This window comes from Camelus dromedarius, chromosome 2 (genome assembly GCF_036321535.1).
Source record: "Camelus dromedarius isolate mCamDro1 chromosome 2, mCamDro1.pat, whole genome shotgun sequence".
Classification (NCBI taxonomy): Eukaryota; Metazoa; Chordata; class Mammalia; order Artiodactyla; family Camelidae; genus Camelus; species Camelus dromedarius.
Window position 1 is genome coordinate 27,489,298 of NC_087437.1, and position 14,905 is coordinate 27,504,202.

General features: G+C 44.1%; 1 protein-coding gene across 1 annotated transcript in view; it reads left to right on the top strand.

Annotated features, from left to right (window-relative positions):
- MED12L (mediator complex subunit 12L) overlaps positions 1-14,905 on the top strand; it is a 294,791-nt gene that overhangs the window by 57,628 nt on the left and 222,258 nt on the right. The window contains exons 7-11 of the mRNA XM_031449309.2: positions 440-550; positions 1,627-1,896; positions 5,696-5,845; positions 6,645-6,744; positions 7,067-7,203. Of these exons, the coding sequence (XP_031305169.1) occupies positions 440-550; positions 1,627-1,896; positions 5,696-5,845; positions 6,645-6,744; positions 7,067-7,203 (768 nt within the window). The remainder of the gene's footprint in view (positions 1-439; positions 551-1,626; positions 1,897-5,695; positions 5,846-6,644; positions 6,745-7,066; positions 7,204-14,905) is intronic.

Below are 14,905 nucleotides of genomic sequence, written 5' to 3' on the forward strand. Positions count from 1 at the left end.
TCTGATGGGATTTTCAGCCTCTTGTCAAGATGAAGGTGTGATGGTTGCTTTTTGTTCTTTATAGTTACCACCAGGGGCCAAGTTTCCTCCTGTGAGGGTGAGTTCCTGTTACCATGAAGTCTAGTTAGGCATGCCCTGGTGGTATGAAAGATTCTGAATTTTCTTTCTTGTGGGAATTAATTATCATCAATTTAGACTGAAACAGATAAGCAAAAACCAAAACCAAAGAAACCCTGGAAGCCAGCCGTACAGAATAACACTAGTTCTTCACTTTTTTTGAGATTTGGACTTTGATTAATGAGACCATGTTTTACTACAACAACAACAACAAAGAATAGTAAAATTACACTTAAGCGTAAAAATAACAGTGCTCTTTTTTTAAAATTTTAGTTGGTTTTGCTTTAACATCATTAGCGTCCTTTTTCTTTGTTCATTTAAGGAAGGAATGCTAGAGAAACATGAATATTTGACGTGGATCTTGGACGTCTTAGAAAAGATCAGACCAATGGACGATGACCTTCTTAAACTCTTATTACCACTGATGCTGCAGGTACAGTACACGTAACTGTGAGCCAGTTGATTTTATGGGCAAGAACTGAGTCTGATAAGAATGACTAGGTAAGTAGAGGTGGAAGAGGACAGAATTTCTTGTTGAAATGGAAGGGAAAAAATGTCCTGATGCTACAGCACATGAAGTGATGAGGGGCTTCTCCTGAGGTCTAGCAGGCATTTGTATTGGCCGTGTTTGTAGCTTTCATCCACATGTCCTTTTCAAATGTCCTCACACACAGTAATTTCCCCCACCCCTGAGCTGAGCAAACAGGTCTTTAAATACCGTCTCCTTGTTCACACAGGTTTCTGTGAAAGCAAAACAATTCATCTCCTTCTAAGGATATAGAGGACCTTCTCCATTCTTTTGATATTCTTTGAGCCACTGGGCATGGGAGCTTCCTATTTTTGTGATTGGTCTAAGATCTGTTAAAATTTAGGCTATCTGGATGAAACTTATTGAAAAAATAAAAATTTCGTGGAAAGGTAATTCATGCTTTTGATGATTCAAACCACATGAAAGAGGATCTGGTGAAAAGTAATTCTTTGTCACCCTAGTGCCTCCCAGAGACCACACCGTTCTGCTGCTGGTGTCCTATGTCCTCCCTGAGGTGGCCTCTGCCTGTGCCGACCTCTGCAGTCAGTCACTCCTTCCAGACGTGCCTGTTGAGCCCTTGAGATGTGACAAGCACACACTGAGATGCGCTCTTAGTATAACCTGCACACCAGGCTTCAGACTTAGTCCAGAAAAAAAGGAGCGAATAGTATCTCATGAATGCTTTCTGTGTTGATAGCATGTTGAAATGATAGTGTTCTTGATTTAGCTATATTGGGCTACATAAAATACATCATTCTTTTAATTTTGCCTGTTTTTTTTTTTTTTTAATGGCTGCTAGAAAATTGAAAATCCCACCTGTGGCTTGCATTATATTTCTATTGGACGGCACTGGTCTAGACAGTACCTTTGAAGTTTGTTTTTGTTTTTGTTTTTTTAATGAAAAAAAAAGTCTGTATTGCAGTGGTTCTCTGACCGAGGAGCCTAAGACATGGCTGAGTCTGGTGTCCTGTGCTTCTCAGTACTCAGATGAGTTTGTGCAGTCGGCCTACCTGTCTCGTCGTCTGGCCTACTTCTGTGCCCGGCGCCTCGCCCTGCTGCTGAGTGACAGCCCCACCCTCCTAGCCGCCCACTCGCCGCACATGATGGTAGGAGCGAACAGCTCGAGCATCGGGGCCCCCAGCCCCGGCCCCCCGGGCCCCGGCATGAGCCCCGTGCAGCTGGCCTTCTCAGACTTCCTCTCCTGTGCGCAGCACGGCCCCCTGGTTTACGGGCTCAGTTGTATGTTGCAGGTGAGTCCCTGGTCCTTCCCGTTCCGTGTTAAACACTCCGTGTAGGGAACAGCTGAGCTGGGAGCTGCATCTTCAACGTTCATGTCATGTCTCTAGTGGTTTCCTCATCCGAGTAATCTATAGATGGAAGTTTCATGGTTTATTTTTTTAAAACTCAATAAATATCTTTTATTAAAGAAAAAAAGGAATATTGTTAAGCACCAAAACTGTATGTTGTATTGAATGTACAAGAAGAGAAAGGTGATTGCAATACCTGGTGTACAAGTACTTAACTCTGAAGTCATGGGTGTTAGAAAGAAAAAACATGAAATACAAAGCAGTACAGTAATTACAGTGCAGAGAAGCTGCACTGAAGAGCAAAAGGCAGCAATCAGAACAGTTACTGGAGATTTCATAGTATTGTTCTGAATGCTTGCTTAGTTTTTTCCTTTGTACTTTTAGTACTTCAGAATGTATTTTTTAATTAAATTTTATTTTTTTGTTGGGCGGAGGTAATTAGGTTTGTTGATTTATTTATTTATTTTTAATGGAGTTACTGGGGATTGAACCCAGGACCTCATACACGCCAGGCACACACTCTACCAGTTGCCTATACCGCCCCCAATGCTTTAGAATGTTAATTGAGCATATTTAAGTATTGTAAATTTGCAAGAGTTGCCGTTTACATTACACTTCACCACACACTGTCCATTTAGTGTAACAGGTGTTAAAGCCATCCTGAAAAGCCAAGCACAATGTGCTAGTGTTTTGCTTCTACCATTATAACGTTGCACAAAGCTAGTAAATTGGTTTGCCATTACAATTTTCATTTAACCAGAAAGGCTTAAAAAATGTCAGTTTCATCTGCCCTAATGGGCTTTTATTCATGCAAAAGGATCTGTAGCCTTTGTTTTTTCATAAACTATATATTATGGTTTTACAGGTGGGGAAGTTTCAGGTTTTTTTGAAAATTTTATTTATTTTTTTGGTTGGGGGGAGGTAATTAGGTTTATTTATTTATTCTTGGAGGAAGTGCTGGGGATTGAACCCAGGACCTCATGCACGCTAAGCAAGCACTCCACCACAGAGCTATGCGCTAGCCCCGCCGGAGGTTTCATGTTTTTATACCCCGTGTCAGGTCAAGGCGAGAGGAGATTTGCTGCTTCTGTCTAGAAGTAAGGATACCGTGGTGGTTCTTTATCAGGACTGTTAGGTAGTTCTGTGATTGAAAGTCGTTCAGGGAGCCCACAGAACAAGGCAGCTGTGTTCCTGTCCTTCCAGAGAGACGGCTTCTCCGTGCAGCAGCTGTGGCTTCCTCAGTCCACTGCTTGAGTTGGTTGCCTTCTTTCTCTGTTTCTTAAAAATCCAAATAGTTCACGAGGCTCTGTTCACCAGCCAGGCGTCATCGCTTGCGGGGTGCTTGAAAGTCCAAGAGCATGTGGGCCATGGGCTGATGCTGTCGGGCGTGAGGTGCAGCCCTGCCCTAGAGGAGCTCACGGGTGGTGTTCAGGTCACATTTCTTGGCTCTCAGTGCGGCCTGCTCTTTACAAAGGGGCTTTGGGACAGGGCTGGCCATGGAGACAGGGTCTCCACCATGGTGGAGTTTACTGGCTTGTCAGGAGCACAGACGCGCTCATGATGAGCTGCTTGCACATCCTGTGACAAGGGGCTGGCGGAGCAATGCTTAGGGGGCTCAGCACGTTGAGAAGTGCAACTTCTAGTCCAACCTAGAATTCAGGGAGATTTTTCTGGAGAAAGCGGTCCTGACTAGTGCTTATAATATGGATTAAAAAAAAAAAATGTGGTAGGAGTGTTCCTGGCAGGGGGAACAGCATGGAGAAAGGCCCAGAGGGTTGATCAGTCACCTGGTGGGCAGGTTGGTTTTAATGGAATATAAAGTATGAGACCTGTTGGCAATCAGGGCATAGAAGACCGCTGTGTGCCTTATGATTGGGGTAGGGGGTGTCACTGAAGGTGGTTTTGTGCAGGAAGTGACATGGTCAGTTGTGTGTTTTTGTTAGATTGTTCTGGCCACAGTAGAGAGAAGATCTTTGGGGGTGGGGAGGTCAGGGAGGGAGAGGCAAAGACAAGAAGGCGGCTGGCTTGAGCACCTTTGGGCTATTTTAGATGGTTTTATCCCTTGAGATCTCCACGTGGATACGTTCAAGAAGTGGTTCTGTGTCTGATTCTGAAGATGAGGGCTGACAACTGGCCAGATGTGTGGATTTGAGTCACTCAGGGCTGCTTGGCTGGTCAAGACCCTGAGATGGGGTGAGATTACCTAGAGAGTTAGTGTGAAGGCTGACCTATGAACCTGAGAGGCACCCGGGGTCAGAGTTTGTAGAGGGGACGTTCACAGAGATGCCCAGGAAAGGCTGGCCAGACTGGAGAGAGAAGAATGGGGGAGAGGGTTGTTATAGAAACAAAGATGATGACCAAATATGCCAACTGATGAGGGATGCTGAGGGTAGGAGAGTATGTGTGTGTGGCTGGGGAGGGCTATGTGGGAACTCTGTGTTTTCTACTCAGTTCTGCTGTGGGCCTGAAACTGCTCTAAAAAAATAGTCTGTTAAAAAAAAAGAAAAAAACCCAAAGATGACCAGAATAATATTGTCATAATTTGGTTATAATCATATTAATGACATTCACTGCGCTCCAGGCACTGTTGTAAGCTGTGGCATATATTGAGTCATTCAGTTCTCAGAACCACCCTATGAGATAGGAAATCAGTGTTATTCCTGTAACAGGAATAGTGAAATGGAGACACAGGTCACACTGCAAGTAAGTGACAGAGCTAGAATCCACACCCAGTCTGGATCCACAGTCCACACTCTTAACCACGGTGCCAAACTGCTCTGGGTAGCGCAGAAAGTCCCCAGGAGTTACTTGTGGGCAGAGCCCAGTGGACCGGGGACGTCTGGTAGGACGATGGCTGAAACTACTATTTGAGAATGTGGTGGCCACGGGTGATCCGCTGAGTGGTGGGCGAGGAGCCGTGTTAAGGTGCTGACATCACCTTGGGCTGGCTCCGTGTCTCCTCTGTGGCTCGTGTTTCTGTTGGGTACAGTCAGGGAATGACACTCCCTCCCTCACGGGGTTGTGATGCCTGAGTAAGACGGTCACAGACGGTGCTTCGTGCAGGCTGGTTGAGTGGACAGTATCTGCAGGGGCCTAAGTCGGGGAACACAGGTGACAGCCTGTAGGTCAGGTCCAGCCCACAAGATCAGAATAGGTTTTACACATCAGTCAGTGATTAAAACGCAAAAGGAGACTGTGTGACAGGGACTCTCGGTGGCCTGAAAGGCTTGAATCGTTTACTGTCTGGCTTTTTATAGGAAAGTTTGACCCCCCGATGGCCCAGGGTTACTACCTGCCTAGCATTTGAGAGGCTACTTATCGCACCGTTATTTGAGAGGAAAAAATTTTACTTTCTAGGTTTTTACAACCTAGAAATTATATATTCTAATTTTGTCTCATGTTTAAATTGCATTTAAAAACCTGTTTTAAGTGACAATTTTTAGGTGATGATTACAGCATTTTAGGAAGTTTCCTAGGCTTCCTGTGCTAGAATTTAGCATATAAATGATAATATTCCTTAATTTCTCAGTAGCTGTATTTCCTCCTGTTCAAGTTAATAATTCCATCTTAGTTTTATCTTATCACTGGAAAAGTTGAGAATGAATTAAGACATTCATATTTTAAACTCACCGGTAGGAAACAATAATTTAGTCAGGAAACCGGGTGTCACTTTTTAATCCTCAAGCTTTCGTAATACTTTTCTCCTTCCTCTAAACATCTGGATTTTCTGCTCCATTTCCAGACTGTTACTCTCTGTTGCCCAAGTGCCTTGGTGTGGAATTACTCCACAAACGACAGTAAGAGCGCGAACCCAGGCTCGCCCCTCGATCTGCTGCAGGTGGCCCCCTCCTGCCTCCCCATGCCGGGTGGGAACACGGCCTTCAACCAGCAGGTAGACTTTCTGTTACGGTTTGATGGGTGTTTTCATTCTTGAGAGGTGTCCCGGCAGTGCAGGCCGAGCCTGGGTTTCAGCAGCCTCAGATCGTTGTCCCAGCCCTGCCCCCAGGTGGCCGGGGTCGGGGAGGTACGCAGCCTCTCTGAACGCACAGGTTCACCATGTCACTCCTTTTCTTCTCACCCCGGTGCTGGGCTGTTCTTGCAGGGTCCCCCCAGCCCACCCCCATGGTAACTGTGGTGGCTCTAACCCGTGACCACGATACGCGAACTTAGTAGTCTATACATTAGTGTAGTAATGTGCCATAGAGGTAACAGCTACTGAATATCTAGACTATTATATGTTTTTTATTAGTGCTGGATTATTTGGTTCAAAGACTGAAGTAATTTGAACCACAGGATCATGGCTCATATTTAGAATAAGGGCTGTGTTTTGTTTTACCAAGCAATTTTCTTAAATTAATAAAACGTGTCCGGTTGCTTTCATACATAGAAGAAACGCTCAAAGATGATACTTTAGAACCTTCACCTTTCTGTATGATGTCCTAAAAATATTCCACTTGTAAAGTTTTTTTTTTTTTTTTTTTTTTGCAAGCATTTATTTTTGAAAACCGGCATTGAGTCAGCACTTGTCAATTTTAAAATACACTTCTTGGGTGACGAGCTGGATTTCCCACAATGCAGTCAAGACCGTAGTTCACTGTAGGATGCCCTGCTCATGTGGAAAAGGCTGACATGATTTAGACAGCCGCTGTGGCTTTCCAGGCGCAAGTTAATTAGAAGCGATTATCTTTCAGGTTCGGGCAAGGATTTATGAGGTAGAACAGCAGATAAAACAAAGAGGCCGTGCAGTGGAAGTTCGGTGGTCTTTTGACAAGTGCCAGGAGTCAACAGCAGGTACAGAACACCACCACAGAAGGAGGAGTGCTTGTGAACGTTGGACTTCCTGCCGCGTTTCTGATTCTTGTAAATCAGTGCACATACTGCGTAAGGACGCTTTTGGACAGAGCCACCTAGTGAATTTTGAGGGCATCCTTCAGTCTATGCCCTTTAGATACTGGCTGTCTAGAATGTCACGTTTTGTTTTATTGGCAATTCTTTTATGCTGAGAATGATAATTGCTTAAAATTCCTTTTTGCCCCACGTGATGATGATTGTGTACTATGCTGTTCTGGCTTTGTTTGGCCTCTTTAACTACCTCCTTCATTTCTGCATCTAGGGGTGACCATTAGTCGGGTTTTGCACACGTTGGAGGTGTTGGATCGACACTGTTTTGACCGAACTGATTCCAGCAACTCAATGGAGACGCTTTACCATAAGATTTTCTGGGCAAACCAAAACAAAGATAACCAAGAGGTAGTTAACATTTCTTTTCTTCTTTTCACCTTTTATTTTCTTAGCATATTTTCTTCTTTTTTGTTTAGTAAATTCCTGCAAAGCCTTTTCTATGAAGTGTAATACCTTATGAAGGCATCCATACCCTGAAATCATTCTGCTGTTGTGCTGAAATAACCCACCATTAAAATGAAATGTCCTTTGGGTTGGTCTGTCTAAGTGTATTGGTTGGAAAGATTTCTCTTGGCCCTTTTATCACCACTCCCCATCCTTTTAGTTTTAAGAGAATATCCTTCATCTAGTGATTGGTCTTTATTTTGACTTTAACTTAGGCTAAATATTAAAATACATTCTCCCAATCAGAGAGCAGTGAATGAATACTTGTGGTCATGGTGTTTGAAAAATCTGTAGACGGTGTATTAGGAGTCTCCAGAGAAACAGAACCAATAGGGGAAAAGTTTACATATATATTATATTATATAAAAGTAAGAGAGAATTTTATTCTGAGGAATTGGCTCACATGATTGTAGAGGTTGGCAAGTGTGAAATGTGCAGGGCAGGCCAGTAGGCTGGAGACCCAGGGAAGAGTTAATGTCACAAGCTTGAGTCTGGAGGCAGAATTCCTTCTTCCTCGGGGGGTGGGGGTGGGTTGGGGGGGGATGAGGGGCGGGAAGGTGGGAACCTGTCTTTTCTCTTAAGGCCTTCAGCTGATTGGATGAGGCCCACCTGCATTATAGTGGATTGTCTGCTTTATTCAAAGTTTACTGATTTAAATGTTACTCACATTTGAAAAAAATACCTTCACAGCAACATCTCCACTGGAGTTTGACTGGAAAACTGGGTACCGTAGCCAGCCAAGTTGACATGTGAAATTAACCGTCACAGACAGTTTTTATCTTACGCTTTCCTAGCAATATTTCATTATTAAAATGCTCCACTAGCACAGAATTTTCAATAATGTTTTTTCACTCTTATTTTGAGAGAAATATAAAGTTTCTCTTCTTTTTACAATGGGAAGTATGTATGGTTTATCCAGGTTGTCCTAGGCACCAGGAAGGCAGAGGTAAATTTTAACACATGGTACCCATTTTGAAGGAACACGTTATTTAATGTAATTAGTTGATTTACTTATTGAAGGATAATTGATTTATAATATTATATTAGTTTCTGGTGTACAGCATAGTGATTGACTGTATTTATAGCTTATTCTCCATTTAAAGTTATTACCAAATAATGGCTGTATTTCCCTGTGTTGTACGAATGAACACTGTATAATTAACTGATTATAAATATCTTTGATTCTCATATTAGCCTTTGGGAATGCATGAGGACAGAAGAGATAAAACAGCAACCTGAAACCTTTCCTTATCCTTACCTTTATGTGAACCTGATGTGAACTTGTTCCAGGTTATTCTTCTTGAAGTAATTTGTACATCAGCACCTTGCTTCTCAAAGATGAGGTTCAAGACTGCTGATGCCAAGTAGGATGCTGAGCATGAGGAACAGGCTGGGTGTATTTTCTGACTCGTGGCGAGTCTCAGTAGAGGTGCTCCAGTATTTCTGTAGAGCACATTGATTATAAGTCTACCTAATTCTCTGCTTCTTTACACAGGTTAGAATGTTATGTGTGTGTGTGTTCTGGCGGGGTGGAGACCTTAAAGTCTCTCTCTTTGAAATAAAGACTTTCTTAGATGAAAGACCTCAAGAACATTAAGTTGGTTTTTTTTTAATACATAGAAGTGAGATATCTGGAAGGAAAGTAGAGATAAAATTTAAGGTGTCTTTTTGGATTGTGAAGCTTCTTACACTAAGTGTTGACTCAAGACGATGTGGTTCACTGGTGAGAGTTTTACCAAGTCCCCTGAAGCCCCTTCAGGTTTGTGGCTGGCCTGCCTGTTTAAGTTCCTAGTGAATGAACTGGCCAACTTCAGAACTATATGCCTCATTCACCCGCAGAGACTGAAGTTGCTCACCAGCACCCCAAAAAGAAAATGATGAGTGTCTAATCAAGGGCAGAAATTAGGTCTGATGTTTTTGAATAGAATCACACTTTTAGCGTCTCTTTAAGGCACAGTTGCCTCCAGAGTCGGTGCTTGAGATTAGCCATTGGGGAATGAGAAGAAACTATTAGAACTTCTATGTAGATAATATTTTTTTAAAAACCCCACATTTTAAGCAGCTCCATTTTATCTAAGTTTTATAATGAACATAATTGTTATGGTAGTATGGGCATAGAAATTATAAGTAAATATATGTATATTGAGAGTATTTACTAAGAAGAAGAAAAAAAAAAAAAAAAACAGAACTGGAAATGTTTGTGAGAACTGGAGATCCTGGCTCTAAGCTCCCTGTAAACGAGTGACTTCACCCAGGCTGTGGGGGAGGTGCTGCCACTAGAGGGCGCCGTGTGCCCAGGGCTGAGAGTCCTGGATGCTCTGGTAACAGACTTCATTGGAAGGAACATCAGTGCTGCCCATTCAAGAGTAATTGTATTGAATGTTGACTCAACTCTGGAAAGATTTGATGTGAGTGAGTGGTTGCTTTGTGGTTACTCCGCTGTTTTATGAGTAAGACAAAAACTGCATTTTAAATCTGTAATTCAGACTGGTCACCTTTTCTTAATAATCTATCAGAGTAACTGGACAGGTACTTCTGAAATATTTAGCGATAAATAATTTTTTCAATATGGCTTTGGCATCTGTCTTTGTGTATATGTGTGTGTATGTATGTATGTGAATGACAGGGTTTCATCTGTGTGTTTACTCTTCAACAGGGTTCCCTGTTTTCTTGACCACTGAGTCACTTTTGGTATTTCTGGAATTCGTGTATGAGTGCAGAACTGTTTTGACTCCTGATCAGCTGTATGACTTCGGGCAAGTTAGTTGCTGCTTTAGGACTCTTTCCTGTTAAATTGGCATAGAACACTTCCTTGCCCCGCCTCTAAGGAGACATGAGCACCTTGAAAATTCTAAAGCTCTGTATAAACAGGTTTTAAAAAATTGTTACTGTCAATGATCGTAGCATAGCAATAATTATTACTATTATATTGGAAGAACCAGTATGTTGAAGCTATAATTCTCAGATAAGAAGGAGTTCTATGAAGTGACATGGTTAGGATTCAGAAACACAGCTCCCTTCTTGAAAACACACTTCCCCCTTTATGGTTTCATAGCTTGTGTTAGGACCCAGACAACATGATAGATAAGTTGACAGACTGACTAGCCTCTGTGGTTGCAGTAAGGTTGAGGTTTGCTCTTGCAAAAGCTGTGTTTAGGTGGGTCTGGGCCCTGGACTACACAGCTTACTTCCCCACATCTGTTTAGGAAACTTGAACTTTCCTCTCCTCGATTCCCTTTTCTCTGGAACTGCTAAGGGGAAATCCGGTTTTCTCCGCCCTCTTGGGAGGAGTGGGAGGGGGCACCTCTCCAGATGAGACAAGGGGCCTGAGGTTCAGACTGGTGTGTGTAGCCAGTCTTGGTACTGGGTGAGAGCCTGCTGAAAACAGTAATGCGTAGGATGAAGGCATTCAAAGCCTTGGTCCTGCCCCAGAGGGGGCTGCGGTCACAGAGTGAGAGTAGGAGCTGGTGTGCCCCACGTCAGGTGTGCCAGGGCCACAGCAGCCTTCCACAACTCCCCGTGGAAAGTCTCATTCCTTTACCCTCCCCGCCGCCCCTCAGAGCCCCAACTACTGCTTCTGAGGTCGGGCTTGGGTGAAAATACATGTCTGGAAACCCTTAATGTTTGCTTGTTCTAGATTTATGCTACTTGGTTTTCCATGCAGTGTAGTATGAGATAGAAACATTTGTAATGCTTAGGAAGGGGCTCAGAGACTCATGTCCCGTGGTGTGCAGCAGGTGTGGACCAGGGGTGGGCTGCTGTGTGCGGGGCGCCGAGAGGGCAGGGCCAAGGGGACCAGGACAGGGTGAGCCCTTCCCGAGCAGGGCAGCCAGTCTTGGCTTCTGCCTGGTTTGCTGTTTCAGAACTGTTTCTACGCTGCATGCTGGAGGCAGAGAAGCCAGACATCCCCATGAGGGAGTCACTCTTGATTCCAGCCCTGACCGCGTCTGTCACATGACACCCACAGGCAGGGGTCACTATGCTGACCTCACCTCTGAGCAGCTGGGTGGGGAGCTGCCCCCTCCACCTTCCAGATTCCCTGGACCACTTCCTTCTGTCTGGCTTCTCTCCTTGTCTGTGTGAGGCGTGCGGGGAGAAGCAGCTGCATCTCTGGGTACCCTGGCGACGAGGAGAGAAGGGAAAGGTGACAGGAAGAGCTGCCTTTTCACTTCTCTCTCTGGTGCCTAAGGAAGCAAACTTTCTCCTGAGTAATGAAAAGGCCAAGCCAGCTGCACTGACCACGCTGGCCAAAACAGACATTTCTTCCTTCCCTGCTGTTTGATCAGAACCACCACACACCAGAAACCTGAAAAGCGACAGGTCTATTGTTTGTATTTATTTTATGCCTAGAATATGCACGAAGCATTCCCTGACAGATTTGATGGGCTGACATGGGTTTTTTTGAATGTAGAGACCTCCCTCCTGCTCTGACTCAGTCCTCCAGGGCCAGCCCCCCTGTGCGTCAGGGTGTCTGTGGGACTCTGACCAGACCATCCACCAAGGCAGAATCTCCACCTCTTTTCTGCCATGGCTGTTCCGTGGGTGTCTTCCCGCAAGCCCAGGGCTCCACAGGTCGGGGTCAGTGTTTCTCCTGCTCACCAGCATGTCCTCAGTCTCCTGCGCCATGCGGGTACCCAGCAAGTCCTTGAGGGGCTTATAAAAAAGCTGCTGGGACCATGAACTGGAAGGGAAAACTGCTCTATAAGATTTGGTTTGCCAGGGCCGGGGTTAGGGCAGTGATGAGATCTGTACAATGTGTTGGCTTTACTCATGGTTCAGGTACGTAAAAGGGTACATACAGGTGGAGGTAGGAGTGTGGCTGACAGGAGAGCTCTCAGCTGGCAAGTCAGCAGGTTAGTGCACATCTGTGGTGGCATTACAGACAGTTCACTTACTTGTGATGAGCCAGATGATGTGAAAATGGCACGAAACCATATGGATGAAACACTTCAGTATTTATGGTGCTGAGCTTGTAAATGGGCACTCAGTAAACACTAGCTGCTGCCCTTACTGACGGACGGACATACATAGGGAGGCAGGTGAAGACTCTGGAGAGATGGAAGGAATGTGATTCCTTCGGACTGCTGTGAAAACACAGACACAGACACACAGACACCCTCCCTCCCTCCCTCCCCCCTTTGCACAGCCCACTGTGTCCATAGAGCACAGCCTGGATCTGTCAGGCCTTCACATTCTTAGGTTTTCACAGAGGCTTTCCCCTCAGCAGGGAAGCAGTGGGATGGACTGGCCCGCCCCGGGTGAGGTGGCCGCAGTACCATCTTGTAAAAGAGGTCACACTTGTTTCAATGCTTAGGGCTTTTTCTCCCCCATGTTGTTTAAGAAAAAGTTACTTTCTAAAACTAGGACTCAAGATAAGAGGGTCAAATGAGGCAAAAATGCAGCAAACGAGGAAAAGCCCCGCGGAGGGCTCCCCGCTCAGGCCTCCTGCGCTGACCTGTTACACAGTCGCTGTAAGTGCCGGTCGTGGCCCGGCCGGGGCTGCCTGCTCCTTGGAAGTTCCCCGTGTTCCTGCGGGACACCCAGAGGAGGCGTGGCTGGTCATTTACAGCTGCCCTTTTCTCCTTTCTTAAACTAAATCTGTTAGTAAAAGGGGAGTTAGGGTCACACAGCTGGGGGAGACAGTGGCGTGTCCAGACATTTTGACTTTGCTGCAACCTACGAGGGCCAGTAATGAATCCATTTAGATTGGGGTGGGCCTCTCGGTTTTTTTCTTTCTTTCTTTTTCTTTTTCAGCTTTTTTCTTGAGTACTTCTTTGCACTAGGCTCTGTTGTAAGACATTTTCTCTGGCCGGTGAGACACAGGTTTAGAAAATTTTTTGCAGGAGGAGGGTACAGCTCAGTGGCCGAGTGTGCACTTAGCATACATGAGGTCCTGGGTTCAGTCCCCAGTACCTCCATTAAAATAAATAAATAAACCTAATTATCCCCTCCCAAAATAAATAAAAAACAATAAAACAAAAAATAAAAACAAAAAAATCCTTAAAAATTTTATTTAAAATCTCCTACTTTGCAGAGTGAGGAAACGAAAGCTTAGAGAAAAGGAGTAAGTTAGCTGAGTAGTCAGCTCACTGGTGAGTGAAGAGGGATTGGGACCCTAAATGGTTCCAGAACAACGTTCTTCACAAGCACATTCTAGTCCCTGTATTGCTTCTTTAAAAAATAATTTTATTTCAAGTGAATATAGCTGAACAAACAGGTGTCAGATGTAATTTTGGAAAAAAAGGAAGGGAAAACCTTTAATAATTGCCGTGAACAGTTTCCACGCTGATACTGGCCTATTTATTTGCAGGCATAATCTCTAACTGATTTTTAGAAGCTTGACAGTTTTACCATAGTAAACGGTATTTATGTCAGAAAATTCAAACCCTCAGGTTGAGCAGTTTGGCCGTTGTCGGCGGTCACAACCTTGGAGGCCAGTTCAGACCTGGATCACTGGGATCCGGGCTCTGCTGTCGAGTAGCCAGGTGGCCCCAGACTGGTGACTTAGCTTCCTCGGTGTCATTCTCTTTGTCCATCCGATGGCCTTGCTGATAGAATCCACTTTGTGCGGTAGCGTGTGGTAAACACCTAGTAAATGCTGACTGTTATGTTCTTGGCTGGGCACCTTTGGTTGTCAGGTGAGGTGAACCTAGCACCTGGCTTCAGAAATGTACCCTTCTCATCTGTGTGTTTCCTCCATTCAGCATGAGAGGCAAGCAGGAAGGTTTCTCGAACCAGACAGTGAAGACTCGGAAACCAAGTCTAGTGTTTCAATTACCTTCCGTATGAGAGACATGGCTCTTTTCAAGGACTTCGGAGGGTTTGCTTTGTTGATCTGATTCATCTCATAAATGACTTCTGTTACGCAGTTACATATGTCTCAAAATTCTGTTTTATTTGTGTTACTTAAATGTTGATGACTTAACTGAGCGGTAGCATATTATTTTTTTGGCACAGTGCAAATTAATGATAGTTGATTTTAATACTCAGAGGAATTGTTTTAAAACAATTTTGTTATCTACCTCCTTTCTTAGAACTTAAGATCTGTACTATTTTTAACTGCTGCTTTAAGAAAAAAAAAAAAAAGGAAGTCTTTTTTGCTTGTATGCTCTGTTTTGTTTCTTGGATGTCACAAGACCTAAAGACTGCTACCCACATGGATTCTAAGAATTTGAGACTAGAAACATCTACCCTTTCTCTTGTCAAAAACCAGCCATCTCAAGTATCTTTTGGAAATGTACATGTGGAAACATTCAAATATATAAAAATTTTTTGAAAATGAATACTGTTAATATTGGAATAATCTTCTGAGTGTGTGGTTAACAGTCTTAGGCTTATTATCTTGTATGGTGATTTTGACTGTTAGAAGGACTGTTTGTGACTTTGTACAACAGACTTAGAGTCTGTTAGCAGTTTGGACCAAGTTTTACCTTACGTAACTCTTGAAGTATCTCTGAGACATTTAACAAGTTATTTAATCTTAGGGGGCCTCAGTTTGCTCAGCAACATAGGATTGTTGTGAAAGCATTAGAACAGGGCGCACCGTGTGACAAACACTCGTATGTACCAGCAGGAACCACCGTGCCTCTTGGTCCATGTGCTTTGG